This window comes from Rattus rattus, chromosome 6 (genome assembly GCF_011064425.1).
Source record: "Rattus rattus isolate New Zealand chromosome 6, Rrattus_CSIRO_v1, whole genome shotgun sequence".
NCBI classification, from domain to species: domain Eukaryota; kingdom Metazoa; phylum Chordata; class Mammalia; order Rodentia; family Muridae; genus Rattus; species Rattus rattus.
Window position 1 is genome coordinate 61461064 of NC_046159.1, and position 19945 is coordinate 61481008.

The 19945-nt window shown below is 39.6% G+C and overlaps 1 protein-coding gene across 3 annotated transcripts in view; it reads left to right on the top strand.

The window, feature by feature from the left end:
• The window catches only part of Exoc6b (exocyst complex component 6B), a 446009-nt gene that overhangs the window by 280423 nt on the left and 145641 nt on the right, over nt 1-19945 (top strand). For all 3 annotated transcript variants that reach the window (XM_032906207.1, XM_032906208.1, XM_032906209.1), the window contains exon 19: nt 2225-2366. In XM_032906207.1, coding sequence (XP_032762098.1) covers nt 2225-2366 — 142 coding nt within the window. The remainder of the gene's footprint in view (nt 1-2224; nt 2367-19945) is intronic.

The following is a 19945-nucleotide window of genomic DNA, read 5'->3' on the forward strand; positions in this document are numbered from 1 at the left end:
AAGCTTATACACCCAGTGCTATATTCCCAGGACAGGAATAATAATTATAAGTGTACTGCACTTGCTGAGCACTTGGTGCACAAGAGGAACTGTGCTGGAAATAGCATTGGTTTTTTTTTTAAACCCAACCATTAAAATAGTCTTAGTTTTCACATAGTAAAATGGAGAGAGTGGCTAAAGCCAATGTTTTAGGGCATGTTTATATATGTGACCTCATTAGTGGTTCACTTTTCATCCTTTATTGTCAATTTTAGTAAATGATAGTGAGGTTGCTGGTGTTAAATGTGAGGAAAGGAAATTTTAATGGAGCTGGGATGTAGCTCAGTGGGGAGAATGGTCACCTAGTGTGCACCAGGTCTTGGGTTCATTTCCAGCACTGCCTAAAGTGTGGTAAATTACAGGTCTTTAATCTTAATATGTGGACAGTAGAGAATATGAAGATCAGGAGCCAAGACCACTCCTCAGCTTCCTAGCTAGTCTGAGGTTAGGAAGTATGGTATAGGGATGACCAACGGTTGGCACACAGCAGAAGCCCATTGTTTCTGCTCCTGTACTTGTCATAACAGCATTTCTTTCTCCTTTTTTTTTTTTTCTTTTGCTCATTGTGGTGCTGGACATGGATCCATCCCAAGGCCTCAAACACCATTAGGCAAGTGGTCTATCACTCAGCCATACCCCAGCCCCTTGGAACAGCGTTTACAGTGTATACAAGAGTAACCTAATACTAATAACAGCCACTTTTGATGCAAAGTAGGACAGTAACTAGTGATGTCATCCAGGAGCATAAACTATGTTTTTAATATTAGTGAATATATAAGTGCTTTCAATGCTTTTATAAAGATACTTAAATAATATTTTTAAAATTAGCTTAGAATTTATGTAAATCTCAGTGTTTTGTAAGAAACCAAAATTCACCCCCCCTTTTTTAATCTTTATGTTTATTAACTTGAATATTTCTTATTTACATTTCGATTGTTATTCCCCTTCCTGGTTTCTGAGCCAACATCCCCCAACCCCTCCCCTTCTCTATGGGTTTTCCCCTCCCCATCCTCCCCCCATTACCGCCCTCCCCCCAACAAATACGTTCACTGGGGGTTTAGTCTTGGCAGGACCAAGGGTTTCCCCTTCCACTGGTGCTCCTACTAGGCTATTCATTACTACCTATGAGGTTAGAGTCCAGGGTCAGTCCATGTATAGTCTTTGGGTAGTGGCTTAGTCCCTGGAAGCTCTGATTGCTTGGCATTGTTGTTCATATGGGGTCTCAAGCCCCTTCAAGCTCTTCCAGTCCTTTCTCTGATTCCTTCAACGGGGGTCCTGTTCTCAGTTCAGTGGTTTGCTGCTGGCATTCACCTCTGTATTTGCTGTATTCTGGCTGTGTCTCTCAGGAGAGATCTACATCTGGTTCCTGTCGGCCTGCACTTCTTTGCTTCATCCATCTTATCTAGTTTGGTGACTGTATATGTATGGGCCACATGTGGAGCAGGCTCTGAATGGGTGTTCCTTCAGCCTCTTTTCTAAACTTTGCCCAAATTCACCTTTTTAATGACATTTCAGAGGCTCTATTTGCTTTGAGTTTACAGACAAGTCATAGAGCAATAAGTACTGGTTTGTATCTAGAAACTATTGCTAAAATTTATAAAGCTCTTTTGGAAAAGACTTTTATATTTATTTCCTCTTAATATTCTTTCTTAGTTTACTTACCATTTTGGAATATTGCATCTCTACTGTTGATCTAAAACTAATATGCTTCTTAGCTCCATAGTTGGGTTTTGTGAATATAGCTCACTGTTTTAATTACCATGACTGGTGGGATGGAGCCAGTATTTAAAATAGTTGCTGTTAACATGTGTACACTTCCAAGGCTATAAGATGTGTAGGTATCGTGATTAGAAATTCCAAATTGAGGACTAGAATAAATTGTTTAAATTTTTATATCTAGGGATCTCCCCAGTTGGTGCAGTGCTTGTTTAGAGCACACAAAGACCCCGGGTTGACCCCAGGACCACATAACCTAGCATGGTTCCCACTGACAACATCAACATTTCAGAGGTTAAGAAAGTAAGATCAGAAATTCAAGGTCATTCTTGATTACATAGCAAGTCTGAAGTTATCCTGGGGTGGCTGATTCTGTCTTCAATACATAAAATAAACAAATGAATAAATAGATTTAGATGGCATTTGGTTTTAATCCATTAACTTTCTGGTTTACATGTTTGTATTTCAGGGAAAGGTGGCCCAGACAGCCTGTATGTCAGCTTGCAAGCATTTAGCCACTTCCTTGATGCAACTTTTGCTAGAAGCAGAAGTACGGCAGCTCACTTTGGGAGCATTACAGCAGTTCAACCTGGATGTCAGAGAATGTGAACGTAAGTCTGTGAACTATCTTTGCTTGCTTGTTTTATAAACGTTCATTGTCATTAATGTGAAAGAAAAACCGAACACTTTACAAATGCGTGTGTGTGTGTGTGTGTGTGTGTGTGTGTGTGTGCATAAATACAATCTGCTGTGTATATATTTTTGTTGGTGGTATTTATATGGTTTCAAAGCTTCCTATACTGTACTGGCCAACCAGTAATGGACCTCATCTCTAGGAGAAACCTATTCCTCTCCCAACAATCACTGTGACCTGAGGTTCGTTGCATAAGAGTGTGATTCCATGAGATGTCCCCATTCCTTCTTAACACAGCCATTTGGTATTACCATTGTTTTGGTCTTGTTCAGCTATTTCTAGGAGAAATTTTCACAGCAGCTCCTTGGTATTCTGCCTCTTACTATCTTTCTGCTCCTTCTCCTCCATGTTCCCTGAGCCATGGGTGTATGAACAGTATTATAGTTGTATCTCTTTTGGCTGTGCTCCCCATGATCTGTTGATCAATATGCCCAGTTATAGTTTTCTGAGATGGCCTCCATTTGCTGCATAGAGAGGCTTCTTGATGAGAAGTGGTAGATGCATTACCTGTGGCCTAAGGATAAGATTTAGAATGTAGTATGGAATTATGATGGTCTAGCAAAGCATCAGGAGTTTCTTTTCTAATGTCACTGACTTCACTGGCCCTGGGAAGATGGCTAGGTTTCCAGTGTCAGAATGATGTTCCTTCTGTTGAGTGGGGCTTAAGTCCAATTACACAGGTGTTGGTTGCCATGAACATGCACCTTTTATCCATATCTTGCCATTGTGGTAGTTGTAGTGGTTCAGAGGTGTTGCAGTTGGTAGGCTGTGTAATTGCTTCCTTCCCTTGGCCACTTACAGTAACTGCTCAGTTTGTTTCCTTTGGTGGTCTTTTAAATAGCACTTATAGGGACTTCCATTTCCAGCCATCGTAACATATTACCACAAACATCTGTAAAATAGGGACCTTCATGAAGCAGCTATGCCTCTGTGCTGGACAACAAAGCATCAGTCTGATCTTTGACAGAAGCTTCTGTATTTCCCTGGGCTTTCATCTGCAAATACTGTTTAACTGCAATATGGCAACACTGTATCACCAGTAAAAATAAGACTACAGACCCCAACAGATGTGGGGTGTGGGGCTGATGAGATAGGTGAGGAAAGAGAAGAGGAGGGCTCTGGAAATCTGCAGTAGGGCAGCATTGGAGCCTTTGGTTACCAGTATGTTGCCATGTGCAGGAACACCGTGATGCTTAACAGACAACAGAGAAGCCACTGGAATCTATGAGATGGCTAGGAATCCAGGGGCCATCTTTTCCTCCAAGACCTCAAGGTGACAGCTACACAGGGAAGCATCTTGTGTGTCACTTAGACCACAGCTTAGTGCAGTTCAGACTCCAAAGAAACTGTCGTGCATTTCTTAGTTGTATATAATTGTCATCAGCACATGTTTTGAGTATGTGTATGTGTGTTGCAGAATGGCTAAATTAAACTGATAAATTGATTATTACTCTACACCTTTTTTATGTTTCGGATCTCTTCTCAGCAATTTTCTGAGAATATAACATATTGTCATAGTCACCATGTTGTACCATAAATCTCAACCTGCTGCCATCCAAATTGGATTTTTAGTCCTTCGATCTACACTTCTCCAGTGCCTTTGCTCTCCTAGCTACCAGCCCTTGCCTTCTTCATTCTTCACGTTTGAATTTGGCTCTTCCAGATCTACAATCAAGTGAAATTGTGGAGTTCTTGTCTTTCTGAGCTTTGTTTATTTCACTTAACATAATGACTTCCAGATTTTCCATCTTGTCATGAATGAATGTGTTTCTTTTGTATGTAAAAACCATTTAATGTTCATTGTGTACAGAAGCCACAGTTTCTTATCTGCTCACCCAGTGGTGACAGAGCTTGACTTCATGTCTTAGCTCTTCTATACTGTGATAAACATGGAAAAACTCTGGAAAGGATTTTATTTTCTTTGGAGTGGATCATAAGGTGGCTCTTTAGTGTTGAAGGAAACTCCTACACTTTCCTCATAACTACTATCCAGGAATTCACACTCTACCAGTACTGTAGTTTCATTTCCTTCTTGCTCTCTCTGGTGTAAGAGATGTATAATTCCAGATTTCAGGAGGCTAGAGGCAAGAAGAGCACTGTGAGTTTAAGTTCAGCCTGACCTGGGCTCCATAATGAAGTCCAGGGCAATCTGGTCCAAGTAAGAAAAACTTGCCTCAAAAAGTAATAAAAGATATATGACTGGAAGAGAACTTTTCTACATTTAGGAAAAGGTACTGATCTAGTTATTTTTCAAGAAGCTTAAAATACTTTATCAAGTTAAGCACAAAGAAAGCCACACAATAACATAGTTAGATTACTAAGTAAGCAGAATAAAGAAAAAAAATCAGCCAAAGAAGGAAAAGACATGTGAGTTATTTTGAATTTAGTATCAGAAACATGCAAATCAGAACACTATACAATGATACCTTCAAAGCGCTAATATAAAAAAGGAACATGTCAAGTTAAGTATAATTCTGAATCTCTCAAAAATATACCTGAAGAATGAAAGCTAAATAATGTTATTTCAAATACACAGAAATCGAGAGAACCTGTAGTCAGATCGATGCCACAGCAAATACAGAAAGTTTTCAAGGTTAAAGGGAAGTGATGCCATGCATTACCCAGTTCTATGGTGGGTTCATCTCCAGCAGTGTTTCTACCATACCCTCTCCTAGAGCTTTGAGGCTGTCAGTCACTGAGAGATGGCATCTCATTTTCTCCTCTGAATCTAGGCAGGTTTCTGACTTTACTGTAAACAATAGAATATGGAAGCAGCAACCCTTCCTGGCTTCTGAGACTAGACCTTGAGAGAAGACACAACATCCCTGTCTTCAGTTAGTGTTGCTTGTAGAGGCCAAGGCCTCCATAATATGAGGAAGCTGTATAGCCAGCTCTTGTAGAGGAACCACATAAAGAAGGCCTGAGTGTGTGTGCAGACTGAGCGAGCCCATTTTCAGCTGTCTAGTTGGTTTAGGATTTTCTTCCTTAAGATTAATTTGCTGTTATTTTAAAAGTAAGGTAGAAATTTAGATACTTGGAGATTTTATTCTTTTCTGGTATGAACATTTTAATAGTAGGACTTAGTCTTGTAATGATGGTTTGAATGAAAATGGCCCCCATAGCGTTATAGGCAGTGGCACTATTGGAGATGTGGCCTTGTTGAAGTAGATGTGGCTTTGTTGGAGGAAGTGGGATTTCAGGTTTCAGAAGCTCAAGCCAGGCCCAGTGTCACTCTCTCTTCCTACTGCTTTTGGATCTGGATGTAGAACTCTCAGCTATGTCTTCAACACCATGTCTGCCTGGATGCTGCCATGCTCCCTTCCATGATGACAATGAACTAAAACCTCTTAACTGTAAGCCAGCTCCTAATTAAATGTTATCCTTTGTAAGAGTTGCCTTGGTCATAGTATCTCTTCACAGCAGTAGACTACCCGACTAAAACAACTCCTGAGTTTGCATCAGCTGCATTCTACATATTTAGCTATATGAGTATTTTTATTTTGATTTGACTTGATGTTTGAAACAATGCCTCCCCATATAGTAGTCCAAGCTGGGCTCAAACTTACTGCATCATTCTCCTGAGTGTCGGGAATGTAGCTATGTGCCATCATATTAGCTTATTGCATTCATTTTAAGTTTTTATTCAATTCAGTATTTTCACGTTACCTTTAGGTTTTCTTATTTTGGGGGATGTTTTCTGCTTTTAATTTATACATTTTTATTTCAGATATTTTTTAGTAAAATTTGGAAATATACAATTATGAACACATTGGGCTTTCAGATTTGATCTATTCATTATTTAGAAGTTTGTGGCATACTTCCCCAATATTTATACAAATTCAGTTATAATTTCAAGTTTACATTCATTTTAGTCAGAGAGCATGCTCTGTATAATTTCTGTTCTGGTACTAATATCTTGAGATTATTTTTAATGACCCAGTTTATTAAGTATTCCAGTTTCACTTGGACAAAAGTATATGTGTGTTCTAAGCAGCTGTGTGACAGTCCATAGGGTGACAGGGTAGCACTCACTGGTCCTGCCCAGCACACCCCTGCACTCTCCTGTTGTTGCTGGCTGTGGGCTGGCTTGTTGCTGAGGTTATTTGTGTTTCTGTTGTAGATAGGCTCACCGCTCAGGATGCACTGCTGTTCACTCTGTATCCGAGGCTGGCCTTGAACATTTCCTACTGCTTTCTACGTTTTCTCTCCTGTATCTTATATCATTTGCCCTCCCCCACTGTCTCGCTTACATTGATTTTTGTTAAATCTTGTGTGGCTTACGGCTTGCTACTGTAGCTCCTTGTTTACTTCTAGTTGTTACAGTCGTCAGTAGTAACTAAGAGACAGGATGTGCAAGTACTTTTTCACAAGGAATACTTCAAAATGTTGCAACACCTTTTCAGTTTTCCAGTGTCTTCTGGGTTTTTAATGCTCCATTTATTTATTCAACATTTTTATTCCTGATATACTTAATCTTGAATTCTGTCTATTGCTTTATCTTCTTTGGTAATGGTTTTCAATAGTTTCTAATCTGCAGTAAAAATGAGTTCACATTCATTCCTCATTTCCAGCACTTGTCTTTTGATAATTCTCTATGAACGCCAGTTGGGGCTGTTGTGTTTATTCACAAGGCAGTTTTAGGAGGCAGGAGCTTAACCCGTGCTAGTTAGACACTCCACCCTGAACTTCTTATCCACACTGCTTCAGCACCTTTTTTTTTTTTTTTTTTTTGGGTTCCCTTTTGGTCTTTTTCTAGTTGTCGCCCCACAATTCTCGGTTCTTTTTTTTCTTTGACATATAGAACATTTTAATAATTGCTATTCAAATAGTTCTTCTATCTACATGGTTTTCAGCATATTCCCTGATTAATTTTTCCCACTGGTTCTGAGGTTTTTAATGCTTTGCATTTTTTTCATTATTTACTGAATTTCTGAGATTTTAAATTTTACCTTGTTTGGTGTTTTAGTTTAAAAGATTAAAGTCACTTGGAATTGGTTGTATGCAGTCAAGGGGTGCTCTTAAGCATTCATAGGGTCTGTAGCAGCCCAATAAGCACAATTCCAAAGCAAAGCCCTTTGAGGTGTTCAGCCCACCAGGCTAGAGCGTGGTAGGCCTTCTGTCCTGCATGTTGGAAACAGTAGGTACAACTGGACCTACACAAATTAGTCTGCGTATTTGTGGTCTCGCTTTTCTCTGCTTGGGAAATCACTTTCCACAAACACATGATTTTGTGCCTGTTATAATTTAATCTATAATATCTGCTACAAGTTCATGTTTTATTTTTCCTCAGACAGTGATGCTATCCTTTGAGACACTGAACTTGAGGCTCGTAGAAGTAGATCATTAGGGTCAGGCTTTAAAATTGTTAGGGTGGTTCTTGATTCCAGTATTGTTCTGCATTCTGGTTTTCTATGAGGTAAGGAATCTTTTTCATATGCTTCTGCTGTTGTGAATGCTACCATGCTCCCCCTAATAGGCAGGATGGGAATCCCCTAAATTGAAATCTCAGATAAACTTTATCTCCCTTAAATTGGTTGGGTCAGGTGTTTTGGTCACAACAGCGTATCACCAAGTATCCAGTGAGATACTTGTGATTTTCAGCATCTGCTCTGTTCTTTTTCCGTCTAGTGACTTGAATTTCCATCCCTGTTTTGCATTGTTTAAATGAAGGTGAAATCCTTGACTACTGATTATATTTCCTCTAGGACTGATTTGAGACCCAGAGTCTTGCCTATGCTAGCCAAGTACTGTAGCACTGAGCTATAGCACTAGCCCTACCATCTTTCAAGCCTTTAATTGCTTTATGAAGCAATAATTTATAAATATTTTCTGTAATAAACATGTATGTATCATTTGTATAATGAAAACAATTGCCTCTGAAAACTCTTGGAGAGACATTTATTTGAGCCTGCTACTGTATACACCATAGACTGATGGGCAGAACACTCATTTCAATGTTGTTGAAAATAAGCTGGACAGAACAGCCATCTAATGAGAATGGAGTTGGAAACTAGAAAAGAGACAAAGCAAAACTACTTTCCCGCAGAACTGTCATCCTCAGAGGAAGAAAGAGATCTATAAGAACCTACTAGGGACAAACAGATTCCAGCTCATTCTGTAAACCAAGAAAAGAAAGGTCACCTCTACAAGTGTGGTTGTCTTGCTAAGTTGAAAAAACACGAGCTAGAGTCCAGGAGGCATGGCCATGGTTCTTGAAAACTCAGAGATGACTTAGTGGGCAAAGTACTTAGCATGCAAGCATGAGGACCCAAACTTGAATCCTTGCAACCCAAGTCAAAGCCAGGCACAGCAGCATGTATCTGTAATCTCAGATCTCCTACAGCAAAATTGAAATCAGAGACAGGAGAATCCTCAGAATCTGTAAACCACTAAGTTAGTTTGGCTCTCAAAAAAGAAATGGAAAGTGAGAGCTCACACCTATTTCCTAAGATCTCCACATATACACCATGGTACACATGTGACTATACTCACATAAGAATATGCATGCATGTGTGCATACATAAAATATATATCATCATATAATTTCTTAAAAGTAAAATCATTGCTTTACTTTCTTACAATTTAGAAACAAGTCTAATTCTGGGAATTTCATATAGATATGGTAATACTCGGTAGTGAAAACCTCTTCCTAGAAGGTACCTATTAGATGTTTTTGCATCTAATTAGCCAAAATTCATTCTTATAATTCATGTGTTAATTGGTTATATGCTAGAAGGATAAAAGCATGATCCCTGGCTAAATTAATCATAATTGATTACTGAAGCCAAGAACAAAGCCATTCTCTTGAGTTGAAGAAAGAATGAGCGTTCTTTGTGTTAGAAGGAAAAGAGGGAAGAGGTTTAAGTTAGACTCCAGTCAGTCTCCCAGGGAGGGAAGGCATGATGAGTGATAGGCAATGACTGGTGGACGGTCACTGTCATAAAGCTAAGAGGCGCAACAGAGAGAGGGAGATACAGTAGAACATATGGCTGAGAAGAAGAGAAATGTTCTGGAAAGAATAGTGCAGAATGAAAAAAAAAGTCACTCTTAGAACTTGATCTTTGAGTACTTTGTGTTTAGATGAATGAACAATTTTTTGTGGCTCTTCAGGTGAGTCCACTTCCTCAGTGCAGAGGCAATTCTCCATTAAGAGTAAGAGTGCAGAGATGATCCTCTTAAAGAGTTTGGAGCACACTAGTTTGCTAACTATGTCAAAGCAGTTTCCAGTTCTAAAGAGCCAGGATTTTGTCAGGAAGGCCATGTAGCTTCAGGGTTAGTTAAGGTGCAAGACCTGACAGTCCTACTATTAAAACTAGTATTAACTTGAGACTACTTGTAGTAGTTTGAGTGAGAATCAATCCCATAGGCTCAAGGTTGAATACTTGGTACCTATTTGGTGGAACTGTTTAGGAAGGATTAGGAGGTATGGCCTTGTTGGAGGAGGTGTGTGACATGGTTTAAAAAATTTCAAAACCCCATACCATTCTCATTTAGCCCTCCCTGCCTGGTGATTGAGGATCAAGATATAAACATTGAGCCACTGGTCCAGCACCCTGCCTGCCTGCCTGCCATGTCTTAGCCATCATGTTCTTGAATTCTCGTTAACCTTTGGAAACTGAAAGCTCCAAATAAGTTTTTTCTTCTATAAGTTGCATTGGTTATGATGTCTTATCGCATCAATAGAAAAGTAACATAGACACTATTGATGGGGCCTGACAGTTTTACTGAAACTTAGTGTAAGCATTTATCTGGAGACTAACCATTGCTCGGCCTGACACCCTACTAATAAACCTAGCATCAGTCATGAAAACCTTTTCTATATATTAAAGAGCCCCTGAGCTTCACTGATTGAGGATTTAACGTTTCATTTCTGACTGGCAGTAATTTATCTGTCAAGAAACTTTCCATGGACATTTATTTCAGTTAAGAAGAAAGAAATTCTATTCTATGCCTTTCCCTATACCACCCCCTTCATTTTTTACTTCAGATGCTCAATGGTCTATAAAAAATCTTAAAGAATTGATACATAAAAGTCAAATAGTTAGATAGAGGCGTATAAAAGCAGCCCTATGACAAGTTAATTAGCACGTACATCTTCCTACCCACTGGTTTATGTGAGAGATAGTTTCTCCTTTTTGTCTGTGAGTCCTCGGAGGAAGTGACTAAGTCCTGAAAGAAAATGTGGACATGATGGAATGTAAGTGTGCACTGAATGTTTGACTCTTAAGGCCTGTGCTGCCATTTTCATAGATCCAGAACAAAGAGAGGAGTCGTTCATACCAGCATGAGGTGAGTTACTCCGCTAGGATAGTGTCATCTTAGTCAGCTTGACAGAATCGATACATTTTATCTCTTTCTCTGAGATTGACCATACTGGCAAATTATTTAGTGCTTTTCAATCTTATTTCTAAATGGGAATAATGCCAACTATTGTAGAGTAAAGCTAGAGTTGAATAAACTAATACATGAAGGGACTTATTTCACTGGATGGTAAATGTTGTGTTCCCTCCATTATCGTCCTCAGAACAGGAGCAGCAGTAAGCCTAGATTCTGTCATTTGGAAAGTCTTCTGGTTTGGATGTTGTCTGTAGTTTGTGTCTTATAAACGTGAAGATGCTATTTAGTTTACTATGAAAATTAACCTAAGTTTCTTGGTAATTATCTTCAAGACCTCTTGGGTTGTTCTGGAAGTTGTGATCCATGGCTGATGGCTGTCTTCTTCCCAGCTTGACACTTTTGCAAGGAATCACTCAGTAGCTCCACTGTTCTAAAGTCCTTGCCACTGCCTAGGTTGTCAGCCTCTGGAGGTGTGATACTGAAGTGATTCTAGCTGGCAGCCCATCAAACCAAGAACCTGGAGGGTAGAGTTAAGAAGGCGTGAGAAGACTGTTTCTGTACTTTTACATTTTAACAGTGACCTTGGTTTTTCTGATGTGTATAAGTTTCATCTTGCATTTCTGTATTAGTTACTTTCCATTTTGCTCTCATCAAATATCTGGTAAGCAACTAAGTGGAGGAAAAGCTTAATGTGACTTAAAGTTTCAGGTGATACAGTCCACTGTGGTCGGGGAAGGTGTGGCAGCAGGAGTGTGAGGCTTCTGGGCACATTGCGTGTGAAGTAGGAAGCAGAGGACTTGCTAAGGAAGCAAAGCCAGGCTGTCGAGTCTCAAGCCCCCTTCCATTCCCAGAAACTCACTTTCTCCAGTGAGGCTCCATAGCTTTCCTCATCAGTGCTCAAGTACAAGAGCCACAACAGTCTCCAACACTGTGCTCTGAGATTTGGTGTTAGAAGTTAATTCTGTCCATTTATTCAGCAAAATATATGTGGTGCTCCAGCTCTGGACGTTGGCTGAGAGCAGATGTAGTAGACTTCAGAGAAAGGAGGAACTTTGCTATCCCAAGAGATTAAGAGTCGTCCAAAAGTCAATTTTACTTTTTTTTTTCCTTTTGGAGGTAGAAGGAATGATTTTTTTATTGGGTATTTTTATTTACATTTCAAATGTTCCCTGTTTCCTGTCCATAAGCCTCCTATCCCCCAAGCCCCCACCTTAGGGTATTCCCCCTCCCCAACCGCCCCCACTTCCCGACTCCCCTTCTTGACATTCGCATACCCTGGGGGGTCCAGCCTTGGCAGGACCAAGGTCTTCTCCTCCCAGTGGTGCCTAAAAAGGCATCCTCTGCTACATATGCAGTTGGAGCCATGGGTCAGTCCATGTATAGTCTTTGGGTGTTGGCTTAGTCTCTGGGAGCTCTGGTTGGCTGGCATTGTTGTTCTTATGGGGTTGCAAGCCCCTTCAGCTCCTTCAGTCCTTTCTCTTAACTCCTCCAATGAGGACCCCGTTCTCAGTTCAGTGGTTTGCTAGCACCAGCATCTGTATTTGTCACGCTCTGGCTGAACCTCTCAGGAGACAGCCGTATCAGGTTCCTGTCAGCATGCGCTTCTTGGCTTCATTAATATTGCCTAGTTTTGGTGGCTGTATATATATGGACTGGATCCCCAGGTGTGGCAAGCTCTGAATGGCCATCTCTTTAGTCTCTGCTCCAAACTTTGTCTCCATATCTCCTCCTATAAATGTTTTTATTCCCCCTTTTAAGAAAGACTGAAGCATCTGCACTTTGGTTGTCCTTCTTCTTGAGCTTCATGTGGTCTATGGATTGTATCTTGGATAATATGAGCTTTTGGGCTAATATCCACTTATCAGTGAGTGCATACCATGTGTGTTCTTTTGTGATTGAGTTACCTCACTCACTGGTATATGCCCAGGAGTAGTATAGCTGGGTCCTCAGGTAGTACAATGTCCAATTTTCTGAGGAACTTCCAGACTGATTTCAAGAGTGGTTGTACCAGTTTGCAATCCCACCAACAATGGAGGAGTGTTCCTCTTTCTCCACATTCTTGCCAGCATCTGTTGTCACCTGAGTTTTTTATCTTGGCCATTCTGACTGGTGTGAAGTGGAATCTCAGGATTGTTTTGATTTGTATTTCCCTGATGACTAAGGATGTTGAACATTTCTTTAGGTGCTTCTTACCCATTCGATATTCCTCAGTTGAGAATTCTTTGTTTAGCTCTGTACCCCATTTTTAACAGGGTTATTTGGCTCTCTGGAGTCTAACTTCTTGAGTTCATTGTATATATTGGATATTAGCTCTCTATCAGATGTAGGATTGGTAAAGATCTTTACCTAATCTGTTGGTTGCTGTTTTGTCTGAATGACAGTGTCCTTTGCCTTACAGAAGCTTTGCAGTTTTATGAAGTCCCATTTGTCTGTTCTTCATCTTAGAGCATAAGCCATTGGTGTTCTGTTCAGGAAAATTTCCCAGTGCCCATGTGTTTGAGGCTCTTCCCCACTTTTTCTTCTATTAGTTTCAGTGTATCTGGTTTTATGTGTAGTTCCTTGATCTCCTTGGACTTAAGGTTTATACTGGCTGATAATGGGTGATTTAGGTCTGAACCAATATCTTATTTAACCTCTCTAAGCAGTAATCTGGAAATACAAAATTCCTTTATGTTCTTATACAAAGTCAAGTGGATAGATGTAAAACTATTAGAAGTGTTTTGGATTTTTTTCTTTTACAAGGATCATTTCCTTATGTACATATCTATATATTTTATTTTTCATTTTTCTGTTGTATATTCAGCCTCCTAAATTATTTAAAGGTTTAAAACTTCAAAATCACCAAATAATGAAACCAAATGTATGTTACATTGTGGATTGTTGTCTATGTGTAGGTGAAGGCAGGCAAAAGATAAGGCTAGTGTCTGTGATTAGGCAGTAGAAAAAGAAGGTTGGCTGAGAGTTTTAGAGAAGGGCAGAGAATAGAGAAGGACAAAGAATTTGGAGGAAAAGGATGAACCAGATCCACATGGCTTTAAATAGCCACAGGTAGAGCTATGAGTATCATAGAAGGGATAGAATAATATAGGACAATTTGTCCAATCTAGGTGGGCAGCTTATATCAATATCAATTGGCTCTGAGTTCATTGTGTGGGTGTTTTGTGAGTTGGGAATTTACTGTTATAAATCTGACTGATAAATTACAAGTCTATAGAGTTGTGATTTTACTGGGTTACATGGATTTGTAACAGCTTGCCGCAGGGAGTGGATGACTGAAAATGCGAGCAGTTCCCATGGGAGAAGTTGGGCAGACTCAGCATGGGATTATCCATGGGGGTGTGGAGACTCCTGGGGCCAGAGAGTAGCTGGCAAATAGCATAGACTGACTTTTTAAATTATGACACGCAATATTACATAACTATCATTTTACAGTAACCCACTATTTTCCATAAATTTTTCCATATGAATATCTGAACAAGAAGTTAAAATTAATATATTACTGTGAATTATCCTAGTGTGTTTGCTTTGCCTTGTTATTTTGGTTTTGACGGCTGGCTAAGCTCAGCTTTGGCTTACTACTAAAAAAGCACAAGGTCCCTGTAGACTTCCACATCATCATTCTTACCCTAATAATCCTTAATTTGCAAGCCAGGGACTCAAATTGGAGACTCTTCCTAATCTCTAAATACAACATTTAAACAGATTTAAGATATCAATGACCCTCCTATGTTATAAAAGAGTAGCAGAAAACTACGTGTTGTATGTGCATTCTAATGGAAAGATGAAGTTTCTTTCTAACTTCCTGAAGAATTCATTTGGGTTCAATATCAGTCACCAGGAGCTCCTGCATAGTTTAACTATTTTAATCTCTTCATATATAATCCTTAAAATTGATGTGTTTAAGTCTCTTTGTCTCAGGTGAAATATTCACTGTGGCAATCTTAAATGAGCCTGCTTCTTTCTAGTCATTCTTATGGATGTTAGGGACTAAGGATCCTTTGTAGAAAGGTCCTTCTGAACTGCAGGCTTGTAGCCCAAATATGTGCTGATTGCTATAACTGTGTCCATTTTAAATTTTCTCCACTCCATGTATATAGCTGCCCTTGACTTGTTTCTCTTCTGTCACCCTTCCCAAGAATCTCTGAGCTTGACTTATTTATGGCATACCTAAGATATTCCTAATGTTAGGAAGTGAAGAAAGAGATCCATGGAGAACCTAGTGGAAGCAGAGAGTTCGTGTGTTGTCCATGTTGCCTCCTTCGTCTGCAGACTCTGATGCTTGCCTGCATTATGTCAAGAGAGTTTCTTAAAGAATAGCTGCACCAGAGCTGGGACCAGATCTGCCTCAGTCAACCAAGCAGACAAGGAAAGTGCCTATTAGCCTGCGCTATAAACCCACACTATATACTCTGATGTCCTACAGTAACTAAGTTGTCAATCAAAGTGATAAGTCATGCAGAATGCATAACCAGTTCCCCCCAGTTTCTGCTCTGGTTCCCAAGACAACACATATTTCCTTCAAGATATATTCTTTCTTACTTTGCTTCTTACCCCAAAGCACTTCAGTTTAGATCCTAGTCACAGGACAGAATGCTGAAGAGAGTCTTCTCTGGCAAGGACAACAAAAGGGAAAACCTTGTAGGGGAAGAATCAAGAAGCCATGGTAGCTTAGCCCCTGTGCATTGGCCAAGAGAACATGGCAAGTTTGTGGCTCAAGCTGAAGTTTTCACTTCATACATTTGGATTTTTGTTTACTCTGCCAGCTAGCTGCAGCCCTTAGTGGAGCTCCTTAAATTTTGCTATCATAATTCTGCTTAGGTTCTTGATGTAGACATTTCTAGAAAAAGCTACAATTTGCTGTTTTGATTGTAGGCTTTCCCTGTAACATTGCAAGCAACCACATGACTCGTATTCCTCTTCCTTTTGCAATCCGTAGATGGCAGCCAAATCTCAGCCTCCAATACTTTTAGCAAAAGGGGATTCTGTGTTCTGTCAAATGCTTTTTCTGCATCTAAGGGGATGATCGTGTGGGTTTTTTTCTTTGAGTTTGATTATATTGTGAATTATGTTAATGGATTTTTATATATTGACCCAACCTTGCATCCCTGGGATAAAGCCTATTTGATCATGGTGAATGATTGTCTTGATGTGTTTTAGGATTGGGTTTGCAAGAATTTTATTGAGTATTTTTGCATTGATATTCATAAGTGAGATTGGTGTGAAGTTCTCTTTTTTGGTTCAGTCCTTTTGTGGTTTAGGTATCAGTAACTATGGCTTCATAGAATGATTTAGGTAGTGTTCCTTCTGTTTCTATTGTATTGGAATAGTCTAAGGAGTATTGGTATCAGGCCTTCTTCGAAGGTCTGGTGGAATTCTGCACTAAATTCATCTGACCCTGGGCTTTTTTTTGGTTGAGAGGTTTTTAATGACTTATTCTATTTCCTTATGGGATATGGGCCAGTTTAGATAGTTTACCTGCTCTTGATTTAACTTTGGCATGTGGTATCTGTATATATAACCATCTATTTCATCTAGATTTTCCAGTTTTGTTGAGTATAGGCTTTTTGTAGTAGGCTCTGATGATTTTTTGAATTTCCCCCTCTTCTGTTATGTCTCCCTTTTCCTTTCTGAGTTTGTTAATTTGGATGCTGCCTTTGGGCCCTTTAGTTAATTTGGCTAGGGGTTTACCTATGTTGTTGATTCTCTCAAAGAACCACCTTTTGGTTTTGTTGATTCTTTGTATTGTTCTCTTTGTTTCTATTTTGTTGATTTCTGCCCTGAGTTTGACTTTCTGCTGTCTACTCTTGTGTGTGTTTGCTTCTTTTTCTTCTAGAGCTCTCAAGTGTGCTGTTAAGTTGCTCCTATTTCTTTACCAGAGCACTTAACACTCTTTAGTGCTCTTAGCACTGCTTTCATTGTGTCCCATACATTTGGGTATGATGTGTCAACATTTTTATTAAATTCCAGGAAGTCTTTAATTTCTTTCTTTATTTCTTCCCTGACCAAGTTATCATTAAGTAGAGAGTTGTTCAGTTTCCACATATATGTGGGATTTCTCTTGTTTTTGCTGTTATTGAAGACCAGCCTTAGGCCATGGTGATCTGATAGGATGCATGGGATTATTTCAATCTTCTTGTATTGGTTAAGAGTTGTTTTGTGACCAGTTATATGGTTGATATTGGAGAAGGTACCATGCGGTGCTGAGAAGAAGGTGTATTCTTTTGTTTTAGGGTAAAATGTTCCATAAATATCTGTTAAATCCATTTGGTTCATAACCTCTATTACTTTCACTATGTCTCTGTTTAGTTTCTGTGACAATCACAAGATTCAAACTTAAGGACAAAGGCTGAGTTAGGCAAACACCAGGTGGAATTTAGGATAACACCCTGTTCCAGGAAATGAGCTAGCTGCCCTTAACAGGGGTCCTTCACCACCCCGTCTGCATGCCAAAAATATTTCTCCACCAACGGCCTCCAATGAATTCAAAGGATAATAGGTGGCCACCAATGAATTCAAAAAGTAATAGGCCTCACCAATGAGAAATAACCAACTCATGCTGTAACCTAAAGCCTATATCCTGAAACAGTATAAAGGGTGTGGGCCTTTGTTCTTTGGGGTCGCCTCTATCCAGATTACAGGGTCACTCCAGTGTACTAGATTATTAAACCTCTTGCTCATTGCATCGATCTCCATCTCTGTGTTTTTGTGAGTGGGACCTCCTAGACGTAGGGCTGATCAGATCCTACACAATGACTTATCCATTGGTAAGAGTGGGATGTTGAAGTCTCCCTCTTTTATTGTGTGGAGTTCAATGTGTGTTTTGAGGTTTAGTAAAGTTTCCTTTATCAATGTGGATGCCGTTGCATTTGGGACATAGATGTTCAGAATTGAGACTTTCTCTTGGTAGATTTTTTCCATTGGTGAATATGAAGTGTCCTTCCTCAGCATGCTTGATAACTTTTGGTTGAAAGTCTATTTTATTGGATGTTAGGATGCAACTCCAGCTTGTTTCTTGGGACTATTTGCTTGGAAGATCTTTTTCCATTCTTGCACTCTGAGATAGTGTCTGTCTTTGTTATCAAGGTGTTTTTCTTGTATACAGCAAGCATGTTTATTTACCATTTCAAATGTTATCCCCCTTCCTGGTTTCCCCTCTGAAAACTCCCCATTCCACCCCTCTATGCCTTCCTCCATGAATATGCTCCCCTACTAACTCACCCACTCCAGCCCTACTGCCCTAGCCAAGCATTCCACTATGCTGGGGCATCAGGCCTTCACAGGAACAAGGTCTTCCCCTCCCATTGATGCCAGATAAGGCCATCGTCTGCTATGTATGCAGCTGGAGCCATGGGTCCCTCCATGTGTAATCTTTGGTTGATGATTTAGTCCCTGGGAGCCCTGGGAGGTCTAGTTGGTTGATATTGTTGTTCTTCCTATGGGATTGCAAACCCTTTCAGATCCTTCACTCTTCCACTAACTGCTTCTTTGTGGTCCCCATGCTCAGAAGATGGTTGGCTGCAAGCATCCACTTCTATATTGGTAAGGCTATGGCAGAGCCTCTCAGGAGTCATCCATATCAGGCTCCTTTCAGCAAGCACTTCTTGGCATCAGTAAATGTCCAGGATTGGTGTCTGTGTATGGTATGAATCCCAGGTGGGGCAGTCTCTAGATGGCCTTTCCTTCAGTCTCTGCTCTACTCTTTGTCAATGTATTTTCTTTAGTCAGGAGCAATTCTGGGTTAAAATTTTGAGAAGGGTGGGTAGCCTGATCCCTCAACTGGGGGCTGTGCTAACCTCTGGATATCGTCTGTACAGGTCCTCTCTCCCCTTTGTTGGGGAACTCAGAAAAATAGCAAGCTATACATTATATAAGTCAAGGATTATGTTTGTTCTGTCCATCTTGGCTCTTTTCTTCCTCGTATAGTGTCTGATACTTAGTTCTTATAGGATAAGTGATTGTTGAATTTGCTAAAACTAATATAGGTAAAAACTACTATAGTTTGTGGCTCATTTCTTCCTGCTTCAAGATTGGGAATGAACATAGTATGAAGAGCCCCTGTGTAGATGTTATATGATGTGAAGAATGGAGCAAAGAGATGTGGCTGGAATACCAAGTTCTATGAGTTGGCGAGTGGTGTTTTTAGTGTTCATACTCTGCACATACAATTAAAAAGTAGGACAGTTGTTCCTGACTTCACCCTCACTGAGAGTCCTGGGCTGGAACTAATTAGCTTCAGTTTTGCCACCAACTAGCTATACGGTCTTGTGTATTCTTATGTTTGGATTTTGGGGTCTACTTTACAGGATGGGAAAGTCACATTAGATTATTTCCAAGATAGATGAGGGGAAATTATGTGGATTTTTTTTTATTCCTGCAAAGAGATTTAAGGATTAGAGACGATAATGTATGTGAACTATTTTTTTGATCAAATATATAAATATTTGTAATTGCTAAATATTTATTATGTTGATAAAACTTTCAGAATAGATACATACAGTGTCTTATCCTGTAGATTTCCATTCAAGATTATAGTTTGAAAGCAAGCTTCAAATGACCCCGGAGCAGTTTTAAGTTCAGTAACCAGTAGAACAAGGTCAGAATTTTTTGTTTGTTTTTTTTCCTTTCCTCATGAGAAACCTTACATGTAATTTTTTTAAGAAGGGAAAAATCTACTTTATATTGTTTGTCTTTCGATAATGATGGGTCAGAGCAGTCCAATCATCAAGGCATCTACTTTACACCCTGGTGGAGGTGTCTGTGTGTGGGTGAGATCAGAGTTGTCACAAAGACATGCTGTGAAGCAGTCCTAAATCTCAGAGGACACTGCAGAGCAGATTTTCTTTGGACACTTAGGATCCAGTACATGTGTGGAGAGAAACATTTAAAAATAAGAAGTATGCTCTCTGTGAAATTAAGTAAATCTTGGGAATGTTCATTTCCTCTAGCTAACAGGATCACTTCATACTATGAACAGTTGCATTTACTGCCTTTCTAGACACAGTCTGTTTTAACACTTCATCCAGAAGATGCTTTTGAAATCGCAGCTGAAGTGTGTTCCTTCTTCACCTATTAAAATAGTATAAGAGATGCAGAGAGCCAAGTGGCTAGAATTTACACCCAGTTCAGATTTAACCCTTCTTTACCAGGTTATTATAATTT